This window comes from Atheta coriaria, unplaced genomic scaffold (genome assembly GCF_025399875.1).
Source record: "Atheta coriaria isolate IRGN ID8LTWV9N9 unplaced genomic scaffold, Caltech_Dcor_3.1 hic_scaffold_8_pilon, whole genome shotgun sequence".
NCBI classification, from domain to species: Eukaryota; Metazoa; Arthropoda; class Insecta; order Coleoptera; family Staphylinidae; genus Dalotia; species Dalotia coriaria.
In genome coordinates this window covers 2,719,505-2,739,293 of record NW_027045450.1, presented here as the reverse complement: position 1 = coordinate 2,739,293, position 19,789 = coordinate 2,719,505, and the positions used below count along the sequence as shown (strand labels likewise).

Genomic DNA, 19,789 nt, shown 5'->3' with positions numbered 1-19,789 from the left:
CACAACGCATCCGGACGCCATCTAGCGGCCGCCAACCTGAAACACAAACGAGCGAAATTTTAAACGCCATTACAGACATCCCGAGTTTCCCGACTTTTTTTTATTGGGATTTCCCCAGTTGAACAATCCCCACCGCGGCGCACAGAGCTATGTAGGAAATGTGCTTAGGTTAGAATTATCAAAATAAAGCAGTCGCAGGATTTAAAAATAAACAATGTTGAAATAACTTCTTGCCACCTATCAAACACGCAGAAAACGCGTTTTCGTGCGATGATGAACCGAGTAATCACGTCTCTGGGGTAGGAAAATTATATAACACAACAGATCCACAACAGAAAAATGCCAGGAAAAGTAAAAGTGAAGATCATCTCAGGCAGGAATCTGCCTGTGATGGACAGATCCAGTGATACAACTGATGCCTATGTCGAAATCAAGTTGGGTACAACCACTTTCAAAACTGATGTGTGCAGAAAATCACTACATCCACAATGGAATTCAGAATGGTACAGATTTGAGGTAAAAATCAAACTTTCCCACATTAAAACCCAAAAAATATAAACCAAATATCAATATTTTTAGTTGGATGATGCTGAATTACAAGATGAACCCTTGCAAATCCGCCTCATGGACCATGACACATACTCTGCAAATGATGCCATAGGCAAGGTATACCTAGACTTGAATCCCCTGCTCTTGCCTGTCACTAGTCTCCTTGGAAAATGGAATGATGGTGGAAATTCCTGTCATGAAGGCAACAGTTCAGTAATGAGTGGCTGGATACCAGTCTATGATACAATGCATGGCATTCGTGGTGAGGTAAATGTTGTAGTCAAAGTGGAACTCTTCACAGACTTCAATAAATTCAGACAATCATCATGTGGGGTGCAATTTTTCTGTTGTAAGTTATCACAATTCCCACCAAATTACCAATATCTCTAAATTTATTCATTCTAGCACCTGCAATCCCACATGGATTCTATGCTCAAGTAATTCATGGCTTTGTAGAAGAGCTAGTAGTGAATGACGATCCAGAATATCAATGGATAGATAAAATCCGCACACCTAGGGCGTCGAATGAAGCACGACAGACGTTATTTTGTAAATTATCCGGCGAATTACAGCGGCGTATTGGTTTAAAAGCATTGGAAATGGGTGGAAATGCTGTCATTGGTTATAATCAATGTTTTGACTTGGAGGGCGAGTCGGGAATCGTCGCCAGAGGCATAGGTACTGCTGTATCTCTAGTAAAAATCATGGATTTACCATCGCCGTCACCAAACAACGAAAACATTAATGACGAGTGAGTACATTGGATTTCTTTACCAAAAACAAACCAGACCACAACACAAGGACACTTGTTTTATTTTAATAAAATTTATTTACCTCAAAAACTGATAGATTATGATTGGCAGCGTATCAAATTTTATGTTTAATTGGCACGCTAGGTGTTTATTTACACTCACACTTGGCGTAGATTACAAAACAAATGTAAACTTATACATTGTTTTAAATTTGATTATTAGTTTAACTTGTGGCCACTAGATGGCGTCGCGTGTATCATTTGAAATTTTATTGCAATGCATCCCGACACCTCCACCATTTATTTCTATTCTATGTCTCTATTCTCTACTTCATGTTCTATAGGCGCGCACAGAGTTACCTTAAGTTTCTCGGCTCGGCGAAGGGCTTTTATCTCAATAATAATTCTAATATAATTACTGACAAGCTCAAATCCCAATTATATTCAATCCCATCACCGACCGCGTCTTTCCGATCACTGAAAGCTGAAAAACGCATCCTTAAACCGGAAATAATGCCGCCATTTCTCACGCGACACTTATCCGATCGCGAATTTAACTATCCATTACCCATCGGTCCAGAATCCATGATGCAACACAGTGTTTCCCTTCAAACTTTACTCAAACAAGAAGATCAGAGAGGAAGAACCGGGTCTGGAATATCCCAAAGGTTTAGGAATTTAAAATACACGTCACAGAATATGATCACTCGGAAAATGACCGCGTTGAAAGCCAAGTTGGGTAATGACGACAACGAAAGTGAGGGTAAACGAATTTTGATGCGATACAGACGTACGCAGAGTGATAATACAGGCATGGCGGAGATTCTAGTGCGGTCTGTGTTCCACGCCACGACTAGTCTTGATTGTATAGCTGAGTCTCCGAAACCCAGCTCGGATGAAGAGATCAGGGATAGATCTTTTCTTTCGTTACCAAGTCCCATTGCAAGGTCATCACCTGCATCGTCTTGTAATTCATGCAATGAAAGCTCTTCGAGTGCGGATGATGATGATGAGGATGATGACGAAGATGAAGAGGAAGAAGAAGCAACTGGTGATGTTATCGGGGAGTTGGATACAGTCAGCCATATTGTGGAAACTGTTCGGAAACTAAGCATGATCCAAACCCCGATTGAAAATGAGTTGGAATACGACGAGAATAAATTTTTATTCGTGATTGGTGACGCGGATGACCAACCGGATGTGTCTTTCGATGGGGATCTTGATGATGACGCTAATTTGTTGTATTATCAAGAGGCAGATGATGAGAAATCATCGGAGGTGTTCCTCCCGCAGTTTGCGAAGAGTTTCGAAAAGATGCGCAAATCAACCACGGCGAATTCATTATCCGGCGTGGATATACACCCCGATGAGGATCAGAAGCCGCTGAATAAGAAATTCACATCGTTGCATAATTTCTACGCGTCTGAGTCACGCTGGAATAAGTATTCCGCGCACGGCGGGAAGGAAACCGTGCTGGGGGAGTTGTTTCGGTGGATCGATAGTGCACATCCGCTGTCGGAGACGGATTCGGAATTTGATAGCCGCATGAGTGTTGCTGACACTGGACAAGAAGCGTCAAGTGTTAAGACATCGCAAGATTTCCCTAAGGACAATGTGACAACTGATCTTTCAAAAGAGGATGAGAATAGTGCGGGGTTAAAACGTACAAAGCCGTTGAAATTGTTTGTTGCGCCTCATGGGGAGGACACAATCGAGAGCGGAATTAATAAAACGAAAGAAACGACGAAAGGGTTTCTACCCAAGAAAGTCCTGCAGGTTTTACATAAATTAGATTCCAAATTACATCACAAATCAAAAAAATCTAAGAAAAAAGAATTAAAATCTGAGAAAACTACAGAAAGTCATTTTGAAGCACATCCGCAGGTTCCACACCTCCCTGGACACTCCCATGTCTTAGATTTGGAAGAATCTGATAAACATGGACTTGTAGATAGTCCTTCCATGAGTTTATCACATATTTCCCAACAATCTTCTGGAAGTGACGAGCATAAACACGGATTACTGCACAAATTAAAAGAGGGTAAAGATAAACTCTTGCATGCGCCTGCGGAGTTACTCCATCGACTGGATTCGAAGATTCATGATCATGGTGCGATCAAACACGAACATGGTTTATTGAATATTGCATTGGGGAATGTCCTGATGGATACTATGCAGGAGGTTTTGGTTACGTCACATACAGCCTCACCAAATGATAAACCACCAGAGTTTCCGCATTTTGAAACTCCTTTGGAAGCAGAAGAGGTCAAAAAAGAAGTTTCAGGTGATCAAAATAAAAAATTAGAGGAGACTTTATCGGAACACTCTGTAGGAACTAATGGTCATAAGCATAGTCTACTTGATAAGTTAAAAGAAGGCAAAGATAAACTGATTCATAGTATAGATACAAAAATTCATCATCATCATCATCATCATGAAGGGGAAATAAAAAATGAACATGGTTTATTAAATATTGCGCTGGGGAATGTTTTAATGGACAGTATGCAGGAGGTTTTGGTTACGTCACATACAGCTTCACCAAATGATAAACCACCAGAGTTTCCACACTTTGAAACTCCTTTGGAATCAGAAGAGGTCAAAAAAGAAGTTTCAGTTGATCAGAATAAAAAATTAGAGGACACTTTATCGGAACACTCAGTAGGAACTGATAGTCATAAGCATAGTTTACTTGAGAAACTAAAAGAGGGTAGAGATAGACTCCTACATGGCCCCAAAGAGTTGATTCATAGTATTGATACAAAAATTCATCATCATCATGAAGGGGGGATAAAAAATGAGCATGGTTTATTAAATATTGCACTGGGAAATGTCCTGATGGATAGTGTACAAGATGTGCTTGCGACTTCACATACAGCGTCACCTAATGATAAACCACCGGAATTCCCACAACCACAATTCGATTTAGATAAATCTGTTGAAGAACCACCTCAGACCCATGTTCCGCATATGCCTAATCATTCTCATGTACTAGAATTGGATGATTTGAAGAAAGAACCTTCAATTGAACACCATGAACACCAAGAGGAAACTTTACCAGAATATTCAACAGCAAATGATGACCATAAACATGGTTTACTTGACAGATTAAAAGAAGGCAGAGATAAACTGTTTCATTTGGGTCAACACCATCAAAATGCAGGAGGGATAAAAAATGAACATGGTTTATTAAACATAGCCCTCGGAAATGTCTTAATGGACAGTGTCCAAGATGTTTTAGCTACGTCAACACCAAGTCCCACAGCGGGTACACCAGAATTTCCTGTATCAACCCCAGAACTTCCTCATTCCCATATTTTGGAAATAAACCAAACTGAAGAATCAACAAAACCCGATGAAACTGCAGATCGCAGGCATAGTATCCTCGACAAAATAAAAGAAAGCAAAGATAAACTCCTTCTCAAAATAGACAATAAACTTCACCACCCAGACCCAGGGATCAAAAATGAACACGGTCTCCTAAACATTGCCCTAGGAAATGTCCTAATGGACAGCGTCCAAGAAGTCTTAGCTACATCATCTTCACCAACCACAGAATCTCCGAAATTTACCCCCACTCCAAAATCCCCAGACCTGCCTACGACATCTTCTAATTTACTATCAGAACAAACTGACAAGCAACTAAGTACTAATTCTCTCGCCAGCCGCCCGCTCAACACGCAAATTGACGGCGGCGATCATGATTGCATTAATACAACGCATGCTTGCTTAACCACCCCTAGGCACGTAGAAACCACACCGGTACCACTCAACCCCACGCCGACCGCAGCCAGCGACAGCCGTAATGGTGAGAATGGCCATCAACGCACGGAATCTTTAGGCGTGCGGATTGCTCACTCGCCTGCCAAACTCAACGCCATACCCTGTATACACCGGCGGTCATCTGACTCAGACCTGAGTATTACACCTAAAGGTAATAATTAATAATTATTAATATGACACGTTTATTCTTAAACATTGTAAACTCGTACATTGACCAGCAGTCGAAACAGAAGCAAAAGCACATTTTATTTTTGATTTTTTATGTTTTTGTACATATTTTTTGATTAATTTTTGATTTGTTATATTAGGAATCCTGAGGAAAAGTGAGTATTTGCGATGGTCGCCGAGATCTGTATGTTGTTTCTATTCGTTCAATGTTTCTCTTAATGTGTGTACTACTCGTATAATTGGGCAGAGCTTTCGACGTTTACTTTACTTTCCGCGCGTACGAGAGAGTTTCTTATTTATGTGCTAATACAATCTGAAAACGCTGCGTTACGTTTGGTTGTTTTTTACGTTTTTTTGATAACCTAACGTGTTTTATGTATTTTCATTACGTTGTATTTTCACACTGCTGGTGTATGAAGATATCGTAACCTTTTTTTTGTTTTAATTTATTTTTCATATAAATGTTTTATGATTAAAAACCAAACAATTAAACTTTTTTATGTTTATTTTTAATAATAAAGGAAATAGTCTGACTGGAAGTGACCGTTCGGGAGGATATTCGAGCGGGCAGTATATGCGCGGCGCCATGTTGCGGACGACGCGACCACAGGAGAATTTCGACATAATGGAATATCCTTTTCTCACGCTCTCCAAGTACCCGCCGGGATTTATTGCGCACATAGGTAATTATTGTACGCATGACGCACAAAAATGAAACAATACTCTTCACATTCAAGGTGGTTCTGTGAGCGCGCGCTCGGTGAAACTCTTAGAACGCATAACGAATCTCGAGGAGCCTGAATCTCGTGACACGTGGTGGTCGGAGATCCGCATGGAGATCAGATCCCACGCACGTGCACTTAATTGTAACGCTGTTTTAGGCTACACAGAAAGTACCAGTATTTGGTAAATAAAACCTAAACAATCCCTTGAAATATAAATTTGACGAGTTAAAAATATTTTAGCGATGATGTTTGTGTCTTGAGCGCTAGTGGAACCGCTGCGGTGTTGGGTTTCCAACACACATCAACAACCGGGGAATCTGCTGATAACGTAGGGGGTTTACCAATTCTACCAAAAAATAATACGAATTCAATGACCACATCATTAGACCGGAATGATTTCGAAAAAGATAAAGACAAAGATCGGGAGAATAAAGAAAAACCCAAAGTTGAACACCCTACCATGTGTACAACCAAACCCAAAACAGTACCAACTGTAAACGGGGCAAATACAAGCCCAGAACGTGAATCAACTCAACACTTGAAACCCGCCTGCTCGATTACACATCTGCCCTACGTCTCGAATTCAAAACCGCTGAGATCTTCTTCGATTAAATGTTGCACATGCGGGTATACCACCAATAACACCAAAACGAATTTATTAACTTATTAAATTAATATTTAATTTTAGCGCGTATAAAGTCCCTGATATGCTCATTGCTACCATTGAAATACCTGAAGGTATGCCCAATTTCGGCAGGGGTTGTTTCATTCAATCGTACGTGTGTAGACCATTGAAGGACCTCAAAGGCGAATCGAACGCCAAGGAAATTTCTGATGGCCTACCATTTCTCGAATACGAACTACATCGATTCCTCATAAATAAATTAAAAGTCAAAGGAATGAATGCGATTTTCGGACTTAAAGTACGCATATCCATCGGGGAGCGTATGTTAATCGGTATTGCAACCGGAACAGCAGTGTTCCTTTCATCATTACCCCCACCACTGCTTCCTAAACTAGTCTCGGATCGTACGACTGATGAGAAAAAACTAACACAACTTCAAAAGGACCTGCATGATACGATTAAACGAAATAGGGAGATTTATCAACTTCGATCGATAGTAAGTCTAATAATAAATTAAATCCGCAAAAATTATACTCTAATAAATTAATAGGAAGAAGTTAATGGTGAGTCTAATAAATTACTCTCAGAATCAGATGGGTCTGAAGATGAAACACCTGGATTAGACTTAGCTGTAGGCAACAAAGACTGTTGCATACTAGAAGTGGATGATCCCGATGATGCAGACGTATTAAAATCCGTCCTGGAGCCAAGACCACCTGATGGTTTTCATGTAGTAAATACCGAACATGTACCAGGTTTAGAAGATTTGGAAATCGTCAAGAATCTACAAATGTTCACACAAATCTGGCGTGCGAAAATCCCACCACCTTTCGATTTAGACAAACATTTCCATCGACTCCTACAGAGTGTTTACTTCAAACTAAGACGTATGATACCCTGCGCTCTATGCGATCTACAATTTCGTGTGGACTCACCGGAACCAGACGAGATACAATTATGTGTCGTTGGGATGGCCCTAGGTCTAGGAGATCCGTTAAGAAACGCCAAGAAACGAAAAACTGTCATAACGAAACGTGTTGGTACGTAGTTTTGATGTTTCTATTTACCCTGTATAAAATGATTAATTTTTTGATTTTTTGTGTTCAGATGATGATTTGATCTTTAATTTGGAAGAGGATCAAATCCCGGAACATAGTGTTGCGCAAACACCACCAACTACACATCTTTTGCAGACCCAATCGTTGAAACATCGCCAAAAATCCCCAATTCGCAATAAATTGCTAACGAAGCAACGCCACGTGAGTTGCGCTAGTTTTCGTACTTATGTAACGCGCCGCATGCGAAATTAATGAGTTTGTTTTAAAGGTCCCGTACCGAGAGCGACACGGCGTTGACATAACACCATTGTCCTATGTCCCCGGTGGAAAAATCGAGAAATACCTCGGGAATTTAAACTTTTTCTTCATACGCGAAACAACTTCACTACGAGAGGTAATAATTTACTTCATTACTAATAATAATAATTAAAATTATCATAATTATTCATAGGAAGGTGGTCTGAGTGGATTCGTACATAGTTTTGTGACGGAAATTTTGGCGATTGTTCGAGCGCACGTCACAGCACTGGGCGGCAATGCAATGGTGGCGTACTTCATCACCGAGTGCGTGTTGAATCACAACTTGCACAAAAATCAGGTGAGAGGTTTATTATTACATCGCAGCAGCGCGCTGGAAAAAATTGAAATGCTGCACGCTTTGCACTTGTGTTTTAATAAAAACGCGCTCTTTACTGTTCACGCTTACATTTTTTGTTCTAACGCAATTGTGAATAATATCTGATCCGATTACACATCAAAGTGGTAAACGCCGGGTGGCTTTGAAGTCGATGCGCGCCTGCTTATATTTTCACGGTGTTGAATTTCATTTTAACTACTTCAAATATGACGCGCAGAAAATTTTCTCCTGCAACTTGAAAATAGTGAGGTTATGTTGTAGTCTTATGAACTTATTTAAATCTAATGATTATGGTTTATAAAACCACACTGCGCATGAATATTTATATGTCTAATGATAGATTGTTTATTTCTATGACTTACAGCAATGACACGATTTGATCTTTGATGTTTTATCTTATTTATTGTCGAATTCACAATCGACTGCATGCGCGTCGGTTGAACTATACCTAGGCAACCACGCATACAGGAAAATAACAAGCACTGCGCGCGCACTGCTCAACGACAAGCAGGTTATCTTGTCTGTTCATATTAACAGTTACAAATCTAATGATTACGCTTTAATCACAACAGTCCTCATGTATATTTATATATCAGCCGATAGATATTATGTTTCTTTAATGTAAAATCTAACTTACAACAATGACTCGCTTCTTTTTCTTGCTTAAAACACTGATTTATCAACGGACACGAACCGGCTCGCTGCGCACACTGGTTACACTCTGCGTAGGCAACCCAACATACAGCAGAATAATAAACAATCTGCACGCAGATGTTTTCCTATGACAGCAGCGCTTGTTTAATGTTTTCCTTGCGGAGGATTGCGCTGAGATAGCGGCCTGAAATATGCATGAAGCTTATTGTAACTGTGTCACTCACTGAAGCTTTCCGGGGTCTCTGGGTCCCTGGGTAGAAAGTACATATTATCATAATACGAGCGCACGCATTTGCATTTCGCACATTCTCGATAACATGATAATGTATTGTTGTACGTCACGGGCCGATACCCGGGGCCGACCAGACGAGTTCACTTCATTATTATTGAAATTGAAATAATTCGCGGCGGCGGCGCAAAAAAATAACAACACCAGACTGGAATTTGCAATGCGATATTCCATATTCAACTATTGTGTCAACAGCGCCACACCGAATAAAAGCATTCAATAATAATGACAATAATTGTAAAACAACCTGCGTTTTAGTTTCGTCAAGGTGTTGGTTACATACAAGTCGTGCCTTTGCACTTTGATGTAATATCAGATAACACGTGCGCGATATTTTTCGCTTTTATTGATTTTCCAGTAGTGCCAAACGATTATTTATTGTTTATTTATGTTCACAGGGACAGTGTCTTATCAATGTCGGCGGGGACGTCGTCTACGTCTCGTATTTTACCGAGGATCATTAAGAAAAACGCGAATTTTACTGCGACTCTCTCGAATATTAATTAATTCCTAAAATGTTATTACCTCAAACATCCAGTTCGAATTACAGTATGTACTTACACTTTGGAATGTTCATAACTTATTTTATTTGAGCCGTAATGTTTAGAAATAGAAAATATTATATATTTTTCTATCACTATCATGAATTGTGATTGTTACGCTATTTTTCTTGTCGATTTTGTCCAATAATTACGAAATAAATATTTTAAAGGTTAAATAAACAAATTATTATTATTGTTTATATTTTGGGGGATTGATAATGTTATTGTTTATGTGTATACAAAATTTTGTCTAAATCCGTTGAATAGTTTTTGAGAAATTCGTGAAAATTCCAAAAAAATTACAAAATAAACAATTTAAGGTATTAATAAATAATTTTTTGATGTTGTTTATATTTTAGGGGATTAATAATGTTATTGTTTATGTGTATACAAATTTTTATCTAAATCCGTTGGATAGTTTGCGAGAAATTCGTGAAAAATCAATAAAAATTATAAAATAAACAATTTAAGGTATAAATAAATAATTTTTTGATGTTGTTTATATTTTGGGGATTAATAATGTTATTATTAATGTGTATACAAAATTTTATCTAAATCCGTTGAATAGTTTTCGAGAAATTCGTGAAAATTCAAAAAATTACAAAATAATCAATTTAAAGTATAAATAAATAATTTTTTGTTATTATTTTTACTTTGAGGCATAAATATTGTTATTATTAATATGTGTATAAAATTTGAACAAAATCCATCGAGTAGTTTTGGAATAATCGTGAATATTGTCTGAAATATTGCGCAATCAAATCATAATGATGCAATATTTTGCCAATTTTATTCTTTATTATTCTCTAAATCTACTAGTACATTTAAAAACGAATAATTAGTATAATAAATAAATTCAATTTACATCTGGCAATAAAACATTAGTGGTTAGTTGTTGCTTGGTTGTTGTTTCAATTTGTACAATCATGCACGAAGCGAAGAATGAAAGCCGCAAACGAGTTCCATGAGAAACATTTCATCAGTCCGCTTGTGGGGGTGTTGATTAGCCACCTTTTAATGAATGTAGTGTATATGTGTGTGTCAGTGACAGTGTGTTAGTTGAGGGAAATTTGTAGGAAGGTCCATTAATATGTTCGAGTTAACGCCGCGGAGATCAATCACGGTCTGTGGAGGCAGGGCTCTAGAGGCCATTCCGCCGCCCGAATCGCAGGAAGACGTGATCGACGTCCTGCCGTTTCACGCCCCTGGTGTCGGCCGGGTGCGCGGAGTAGTAGGGCGCCTCGATGATGTCACCTGTACGCGCAGGAAATGAAAAACAGAAGAAAAAGAAGAAAAAAAACACAAGACACAAAGAGGATTAGTATTCATGGTAGATTAACAGTGTTACACAACGTGTGTGACTGGTTGCATACGCTTACCTTCTTCCGGCGGAGTGTCACGTTCCGCCAGGAGGCCACACACAAATGGCGGATACTCGCTGGGACTTCTTTGAGTCCCGGAGGGCAGACAATCACCGGAATCGTGGATGCTGATGAGGAGGAGGCAAGAACCAAGAGCAGCGCGCTGCATGTCATCGCCAAACACGTATATTGATGCATTTTAATCCTAATTACAAAGAAAATTTTATTAAAAAATTACAAACAAAAAATTAAAAAACAATTAATCACTAATGAACACAAACAAACTGCAGAGATTTTTCATTACAATGCGTCGTAATGAAACAAAATGTTTCCAAATGAGATTTACTTGAATAGACAATTAAAAAACGCTCTGCACGCTGCATTTTTAATCAAATTAACTTGAAATAAAATAAATGATTGCGCACTTACTGTGATAAATCCTTCAATCAGTCAAACTCCGAATTTTTAACAACACTATGGTGTTTAACAGACGAAGAACTTGTTGATTGTTAACTTGGATGATAGGGGTGCAGACCGGTGCGATTCGGTTTTGGATTTCTGTATGCGGGCCGCACTGCCGCTGCCGGCATCTTTTATATCCGCCGGGATGCGCCTACGCCACGCAACAGGCGTGTCACCCGCCCCCTGCAGCCGCCGCCACGGCCACCGTCGCAAACATCACTATCCTCGTCTTTCTTTGGATGCAACAATTTACATTTCCAACTTTCAGCACGTTTAATTTGTGTTTTTGTTCCGTTAAACAAATCCATTCAATCAAATTGTACAATATATTGTACAAAATATTTTAAATAAGTATATTTATGTTATTAGTGGTGAATTATGTGTTTATATTGATTATTAATGTGTTATTTAACGTAAAAGCAAAATTTCACGTTTTTATGCAAAAAAATCAAAAATTTTAATAAAAAAACCTTCGAAAGTGAAACTGCATTGTTTGACAAAAGTTCAAACGCAGTTCATTGATGGTGTACATTACGTGTGTGATTGTTTCGTGGATTAGGGAAGTAGTACTTTTGATTTTCGTGATTTCAATGGCGCACTTCCGGTGTTTTCAATGTTTCCACATGACACCGGCCCGTCGAATGCTATCGCATAGCCAAATATTGTTTTAGTGATTTAATCTGAGTGCTCGCTAACAACGTATTGATAATGTGTACATAAATAACACACGAATTGTCTCCGCCATGTTTATTAATGAACTGAAACCATGCGTCAAGCATAAATATTGTGCAATCAATAAAAATACAAAATTCACATTTTTCTCAAAAAATTTCTTCTAAATTTGCGTTAAAATAGTTTTTTTGTAAAAATAACTCATTATTATACAATGTGACCTCACAAAATGCAAATCGTAGACAATAAGAAGCAATTTATATACAATATAAATGCAACCGATCAAATAAACAAGAAAACGCTGTGACAATAATCGATTAACGTGACATGCTGTTAAGAATTTGTTTTGTGTTGGTTATCGCTATCATTTTTATGCTTTTGCTACCAATTTAATGTGCTCGTAACAATTTCATCATTCATTCATCATGCATTTGTGGGTAATTAATTTATTAAATTCCACTTGTTCACAATTGATATAACGCGTCAAGAAAACGTCCAGTTTGTGTTATTGCATCAAATAAATAGGAATACCGCATGCAGGATGCAGAATGTTGAATGTGGGAATGCACCGAGCGGAAAATGGAAATCATCACAATGAAAATTGTGAGGAAATGCAGGTGGAAAGCATGAAATGCACGCAACATGCAGAAAACTACTAAAATCAAATATTTCTACGGAAAATAACTTCAAAACATAAAAGTATAGGTTATGTTACATTTTAAATCAATTTATAACCTAAAAATTTTGTTTTTTTGTTTAATTTAATGAAAACAAAGCCGGAAAGATTTCTAACCTTAAAATTTTTAACCTAAAAATTAATTCTATTGATACACCCTGTAGAATATATAAATATAGCTGTAAAACTAACTGAAATCAAATATTTCTATGGAAAATAACCTAGAAATTTAAAAGAATAGGTTATGTCATACATTAAATCAATTTTTAACCTAAAAATTATGTTTTTTTGCTTAAATTAATGAAAAAACAGCCGGAAACATTTCTAACCTTAAAATTTTTAACCTAAAAATTAATTTTACTGATACACCCTGTAAAATATAAAAAATATAGCTGTAAAACTAACTAAAATCAAATATTTCTATAGAAAATAACCTCAAAACTTAAACGTATAGGTTATGTTACATTTTAAATCAATTTTTAACCTAAAAATTATGTTTCTTTGTTTAATTTAATTAAAACAAGGCCGGAAACATTTCTAACCTTAATTTTTTAACCTAAAAATTAATTTTATTGATACACCCTGTAGAATATATAAATATAGCTGTAAAACTAACTAAAATCAAATATTTCTATGGAAAATAACCTAGGAATTTAAAAGTACAGGTTATGTCACATTTTCAAGCTATTTATAACCTAAAACTTGTATTTTTTTGTTTAATTTAATAAAAACAAGGCCGGAAACATTTCTAACCTTAAAATTTTTAACCTAAAAATTAATTTTATGTGTACACCCTGTATTATATATAAATATAGAATAAAAGTGAAGTTTCTGTACCTCATATTCCGTATAATAAAATATACATTTCCAAAAAAACTTTACCGTCACATTTTCTCCACTCACTAAGTGCGAAACCTTATTTTCCTAGCCGGAGCATCAAAGACCGCCATAATGCACTTTCCGCAAACGCAATCCACACACATATACAGTTTCCTACGTCCTGGACGTCCAGAATAGAACAAAAATGTCGTCTACCTAATTAAATTATTATTACTTACATTTTTCTTTCATCTTGCGTCAATTATCTCCGAAAAATACGTCTTCCAGGAACAAAAATATTAGTTCTAATAAAACTTAATGTTTATTATTTGTTTACCAAAAATAATTCAATTTTAGAGCCAGGATGCTCATTAACAGTGTCATCAGCGCAATTTGTCGGCGTACGGTCGAGTTACTGCCTCATGTTTTGCGATCTTTGTACATAAAAGGGTTGGAAGTAAAAGGGACATTGTTATTAAGCCAGCGGGTCCTTAATTACCCGCTAAAATAACGCCGTAATGATCTTATCTCGACGCGGTGTGAACTGTGGATGTTCAGTTGATGTAAATAATGTAAAACAATTTTATTGGTTTAAGTTGGCGCAAATATAAACAAATTATTTGTGTGCCGGGACGAGGGTGGAGTGTGGAGAGTTAATTTCGTCCGTGATGCGCATTTTTAAACGCAGCGCGTGCAGAATTAATACGTAATTGTTGTTTATTGCGCAGTGCTACCTACACGGATCTTTTGAAAAGTTGCGACTTTACAACGCAATAACTCGGGTGTTTTAAGGCGTAGAACTTTGATTATGATTTTGTTTAATAGATAATTTATAGAGGATTAAATAGTGCTAAGGATGAATTGTGTAAATTTTGTAGTTTTTTTGTAAAGTGAAAAATTGTAATAAAAACGCAATTTTACATAAAAATTGAATTTTTTAAAATGTAGGCAACTTCATAACGCAATAACTTTGGTGTATTTGTAGATAGAACTTTGAATTTAATTTTGTTTAATAGATAATTTATAAGAGATTAAATACTGTAAATATGAATTATGTACGTTTTATAGTTTTTAAGTAAAATAAATAATTATAATAAAAAAACACGATTTTGAAGGAAAAATTGATTTTTTCAAAAAGTAGGCAATTTCACAACGCAATAACTCGGGTGTTTTGATAGATAGAACTTTGATTTAAATTTTGTTTGATAGATAATTTGCAGGAGATTAAATAGTGTAAAGATGAATTATGTGTGTTTTATAGTTTTTAAGTAAAGTGAAAAATTATAATAAAAAAAGCGATTTTAACTTTAAAAAAACTAAAAAATTAAATTTTCAAAAAGTAGGCAACTTCACAACCCAATAACTCTGGTGTCTTGATAGATAGAATTTTGATCTTAATTTTGTTTGATAGATAATTTATCAGAGAATAAATAGCCTAAAAATGAAATAAATGCGTTTTTTAGTTTTTAAGTAAATTGGAAAAGAGTTAAAAAAAGCGTCTTTTACCTAAAAATTATAAAAATCGTTATATCTTTTAAACTAAAAAAGATAAAACAATAATTTTCACGTCAAATGATAGATATTTTAAACAACTATAAGATATATAACTATCAAATTTATAACTTTTACCATTTCCCCAAAAATCCCAAAAAACTACCAAAAATATCATGCGTAAATAAATCGTTACATTTTTTGTGTAGGTTCTTCTCCTCCTTCGCCACACACAACAATATTGAATTACATTCTCCCCTGAATAATGCTCCTCATATTCAAATGGCACCCAGTCTGCAAGAAACGCATCGCAAGATTGCGTCCCACGCGCGATAAGTAACGAGCACGTCAACGCCGGCGTGAATAACCATATAACCATTGAAAAATCACACACCAACTGGCATTTTCCAGCGGCGTCGAGAACTCGAAAAGTCGACACTCACAACAATGCGTAACGAATTCGTTAGAAATCGCGCCACTGTCCATCAAAGAAGTCACCGAGGTCGCGCATCTATCAATCAGTATGTGCATATTGATATTATGGTAGGTTATGAGAAAAATATTACCCAATAACAGCGGTCATCTACATAAAATGGCCGCGCGAATAGTGGGGCGTTCGTTTCGACTTGTCGCGGACGGCTCCTTGGAGGCGCAGTTGGCAAGCGACGGTAAGGACTATCGGTTCCCGGCCACACAACAACTTTACAACGACAAGATGGCTGACGTGTTGCCCTCGGACGAGAAGACAAAGAAAAACATTAAATATATCAAAAAAGACGAAGGTGTTGTAAATTTATTCTGAAATTTGATCAAATTTTATCAAAATTTTGATTATTTACAGGTTTCATCAAAGAAAATCCTTATTATAGTGATTTATACGAACGCACACATCGGGAATCCATTGAAAAACCCGAGGAATTCTGGGGGAAGTTAGGAAAACTCATAAAATGGTCCAAACCATGGTCTAAAGTCCTGGATAACTCCAATGAACCATTTACAAAATGGTAAAATTAAAATTTTGATAAAATTTAATTTTTCATGTTTTCTTTTAATTTTTCCGTTCAGGTTCGTCGGAGGTGAATTAAACGCATGTTACAACACTGTGGATCGTCACGTGGAGGATGGTAATGGGTCAAAGGTGGCCCTCATCCATGACAGCCCACTTACACACTCAGTTCGCAAGATTACCTATGCTGAATTACTCGACAAAGTAAAATTTCTTATTTTCAACTTAATTTGTGTACATAGAAACTCCATTAAATTCTAGGTGTCACATTTAGCCGGAGGGTTCGCTGCGTTAGGGGTGAAGAAGGGTGACAATGTCCTGATCTATATGCCGTTGATCCCGGAGGCCATTATTGCAATGTTGGCTACTGCACGTTTAGGCGCTGTGCATTCAGTTGTCTTCGGAGGTAACATAGGCAACTTCTCATACACCAATAGTACTAATTTTAGTATATAGGTTTCGCTGCTAGGGAATTATGCTCACGAATTGAACACTGCGAACCCAAATTGATCGTGGCTGCTAGCTGTGGACTGGAACCACATCGTATCATTAGGTATAAGGATATACTCAACGAAGCGATTGAATGGGCCTCGTACAAACCGGAAAAGTGTGTGATTTTCCAGCGTAGGAACTTGGAGATAGCTCCGTTGGATGTGGAGATGGATATTTTATGGGAGGATGTTTTAAAATTAGCAGGACCACATAAATGTGTCCCTGTGGAAGCGAATGACCCTTTGTATATTTTATACACTTCCGGGACTACTGGTAAAGAGGTTTTTTGGGGTTTCCAAGGGTTTTATTGATTGTTTCCGGTTTAGATCATCCTAAAGGTGTCCAGAGACCAGTCGGCGGCCATCTTGCAACTCTTTACTGGACAATGTCGTCCATCTACGGCATGAAACAAGATGACGTCTGGTGGGCAGCTAGTGATTTAGGCTGGGTCGTCGGCCATTCCTATATTTGTTACGGGCCATTACTCTATGGTATCACCAGTGTCATGTATGAAGGTAAACCGGACCGCACACCAGATCCGGGACAGTATTTCAGGTATGCATGAAAAACTGCTGTTGTCATCACCAAACAATCGATTTATTTAGAATCATCGATGAGCACAAGGTGAATGCATTGTTCACGGTCCCCACGTCCTTCCGAGTGATAAAAAGGGAAGACCCTAACATATCCTTCGGGGCCGGGTATTCCCTGAAGTCCCTGCAGAGGATTTTCGTCGCTGGGGAACACTGTGACTATGATACCAAGTCCTGGGTGGAGGCGACATTCCGTGTGCCGGTTTTGAATCATTGGTGGCAGACTGAGACCGGTCATAGCATAACGGCGACCTGCGTCGGCCTCGGACACAATCTGCATCCGCCAAAGTATACAGCTGGCATGCCCTTTCCAGGATATGACGGTGAGGCAAACATTTAAAAATGCTACGTGCGCGCAGGTCACGGAGACATGCAAATGGCGTTCATTGTGTGTGCATTTTTTTAATTTCCAACTCTATGCAACCATTTATTCACTAACCGAAACGAGTTTTATGAATTATTAGTGCGTGTGCTGGCTGAGAATGGCGACGAATGCAAGCCGCATGAATTGGGACGCATCGTGGTCAAATTACCATTACCACCGGGTACCATGACAACGCTATACCAATCCCCTGAGCGGTTCTGTAAAGTCTACTTCCGGAAGTACCCTGGGTACTATGACACAATGGACGCTGGATTCATAGATGAGTTTGGTTATGTCTATGTGACAGCACGTGATGATGATGTGATCAATGTAGCAGGTCACAGAATAGCCACATCCGCCATTGAGGACGTGGTTCTTTCACATCCGGATATTGTGGATGCCACAGTCGTGGGTGTACCGGAACCTACAAAGGGCGAGGTGCCTTTGTGTTTATTTGTACTCAAAAAGAGTAAAAACACTCACATAACCTCAAAAAACTGAAAAATTTATATAAATATGTTTAGATTCGCGTAAAAACGAAGAAACCGTCGTGAATGACCTGATTGTAATGGTGCGTGACCTCATTGGACCAATTGCATCCTTCAAACTTGCTGTGGCTGTCCGTGGACTGCCCAGGACACGATCGGGGAAAACGTGCAGAAAGTCCATTGCGGATTTAGCACGTAACAAACAAGTCAAAGTAAATATTACTTGATTATCATGTAAAACTTGTCTGAAACAATGTTTACTCAGATTTCCGGTACCGTGGAGGACCCCACAGTGTACAAGGATATAAAAATCACCCTGCAACGAATTGGATACGCACGTACAGCCCCAGATCCCCAGTGAGACAGCCAATCACCGTTAGTAATACACTTATATAATTCTAACCTTCAAATCTTAGTCAACTGTAATATAGGTTATGTTTACATTAACAATGTAGGAACAGGTACTCATCGCTGATGAGTATATTTATTAACTAGATAATAAATAACTACTAAACTAAAACCGGACTTTTTTCTCGTTGTAAAAACTTGTGGCACTGCTAGTTGAACTAGAAGCACTTATTTCTTCAAAATCATCGTCGTCGTCATCATCATCATAAGTGTAGTCTCTAAGAGGGATGTAAATACATCCAGCAAGGGGGTAATCAAGTAGGGAATCTTCTGTTTCTTCGAACATGCTATAGGTTTTCATCTGGGGAGGTAATTCGCTGAAATTTACTTTGAGACCTGTTCTTCGACTGTTTCCGGGTTTGAATAGGGATGATCGGGAGGATTGTGCACTTCTTACGGGTGTTGTATCTTCCTAAGGAAGATATTGTTAGGATTAGTTAGGGTAAAATATAAATAAAGTGGCAAAAGATTCTGAAAAGTAAAAAGGGTTAATGTAGGCAACCATACATACAGCATATTCATATATGAAAATATGTGTAATGTAGGTTTGGCTGCCTGTAGTGCGGAGTCATTTTTAATTATAAAATTGTTAATATCTTAAAAACTAAAAGAGATAAAATTAATTTTTTGGGGTCAAATGATAGATAATTTAAAGGACTATAAGATGTGTAACATTTAAGTTAATATATATTTAGATTTTGTTGTTAAATTAAGAAAAACAAAAATTGTGCGTAATTCTCTCTTTTTAAAAATTAGTTACTTTACAAGGCAATAACTCTGGTGTTTTTATGCATAAAACTTTGATCTTGGTTATATTTGATAGATAATTTATAGGAGATTAAATAGTGTAAAAATGAATTATGTGCGTTTCCTAGTTTTTAAGTAAAGTGAAACAGAATAATAAAAACGCAATTTTAACTTTACAGAAACTGAAAAATTGAATTTTTCAAAAAATAGACAACTTTACAACGCAATAACTCTGGTGTTTTAAAGGATAGAACTTTGATTCAACGTTTGTTTAATAGATAATTTACAGAAAAATAAATAGTAGAAAGTTGAAACATGTAGCTTTGATAGTCTTCACATAATATGAAAAACAATAACAAAAAGCAATTTTAACCCTAAAAACCTAAAATATTGACGCAGCGTTTTCTGTAGGCAAACATACATACACACATA

The 19,789-nt window shown here is 37.4% G+C and overlaps 3 protein-coding genes and 1 long non-coding RNA gene across 5 annotated transcripts in view; 2 read left to right on the top strand and 2 right to left on the bottom strand.

Annotated features, from left to right (window-relative positions):
* Positions 1-25: 25 nt before the first annotated feature.
* LOC135797276 (uncharacterized) lies at positions 26-9,962 on the top strand. Of its 2 annotated transcripts, XM_065309537.1 has the most exons (14): positions 26-516; positions 580-898; positions 955-1,300; positions 1,645-5,231; positions 5,389-5,403; positions 5,770-5,931; positions 5,986-6,154; positions 6,214-6,600; positions 6,662-7,094; positions 7,149-7,638; positions 7,706-7,857; positions 7,925-8,050; positions 8,108-8,254; positions 9,635-9,962. In XM_065309537.1, the coding sequence occupies exons 1-14, from the start codon at positions 340-342 to the stop codon at positions 9,698-9,700; spliced, it is 6,576 nt and encodes a 2,191-aa protein (XP_065165609.1). In that variant the 5' UTR covers positions 26-339; the 3' UTR covers positions 9,701-9,962. The 2 variants fall into 2 exon arrangements, with proteins under 2 accessions (XP_065165609.1, XP_065165610.1); XM_065309538.1 differs by lacking the exon at positions 5,389-5,403.
* Positions 9,963-10,554: 592 nt separating this feature from the next.
* On the bottom strand, positions 10,555-11,989 carry LOC135797128 (uncharacterized). The gene is made up of 3 exons (XR_010549462.1): positions 11,569-11,989; positions 11,158-11,344; positions 10,555-11,032 (listed from the first exon to the last, which is right to left on the bottom strand). It is a non-coding gene; the product is annotated as an uncharacterized lncRNA (long non-coding RNA).
* A 3,862-nt stretch (positions 11,990-15,851) lies between these two features.
* On the top strand, positions 15,852-18,722 carry LOC135797474 (acyl-CoA synthetase short-chain family member 3, mitochondrial). Its single transcript, XM_065309851.1, has 10 exons — positions 15,852-16,041; positions 16,101-16,263; positions 16,325-16,469; positions 16,527-16,671; positions 16,722-17,030; positions 17,084-17,312; positions 17,363-17,673; positions 17,815-18,183; positions 18,239-18,414; positions 18,468-18,722. Exons 1-10 carry the CDS (start codon positions 15,852-15,854, stop codon positions 18,561-18,563), a joined length of 2,133 nt encoding a protein of 710 aa, XP_065165923.1. The 3' UTR covers positions 18,564-18,722.
* PMCA (plasma membrane calcium-transporting ATPase 3) overlaps positions 18,607-19,789 on the bottom strand; it is a 28,174-nt gene continuing 26,991 nt past the window's right edge. Inside the window, exon 16 of the mRNA XM_065309843.1 lies at positions 18,607-19,022. Coding sequence (XP_065165915.1) covers positions 18,717-19,022 — 306 coding nt within the window. The 3' untranslated portion in view covers positions 18,607-18,716. The remainder of the gene's footprint in view (positions 19,023-19,789) is intronic.

Coding starts and splice junctions, on each gene's coding strand:
- LOC135797474 (XM_065309851.1), top strand. CDS start 15,852: ATGGCCGCGCGAATAGTGGGGCGTTCGTTTCGACTTGTCGCGGACGGC. Junction 16,042..16,100: donor ATATATCAAAAAAGACGAAG/GTGTTGTAAATT, acceptor GATTATTTACAG/GTTTCATCAAAGAAAATCCT. Junction 17,031..17,083: donor ATACACTTCCGGGACTACTG/GTAAAGAGGTTT, acceptor TTTCCGGTTTAG/ATCATCCTAAAGGTGTCCAG.
- LOC135797276 (XM_065309537.1), top strand. CDS start 340: ATGCCAGGAAAAGTAAAAGTGAAGATCATCTCAGGCAGGAATCTGCCT. Junction 6,155..6,213: donor ACAGAAAGTACCAGTATTTG/GTAAATAAAACC, acceptor AAAATATTTTAG/CGATGATGTTTGTGTCTTGA. Junction 8,255..9,634: donor ACAACTTGCACAAAAATCAG/GTGAGAGGTTTA, acceptor TTATGTTCACAG/GGACAGTGTCTTATCAATGT.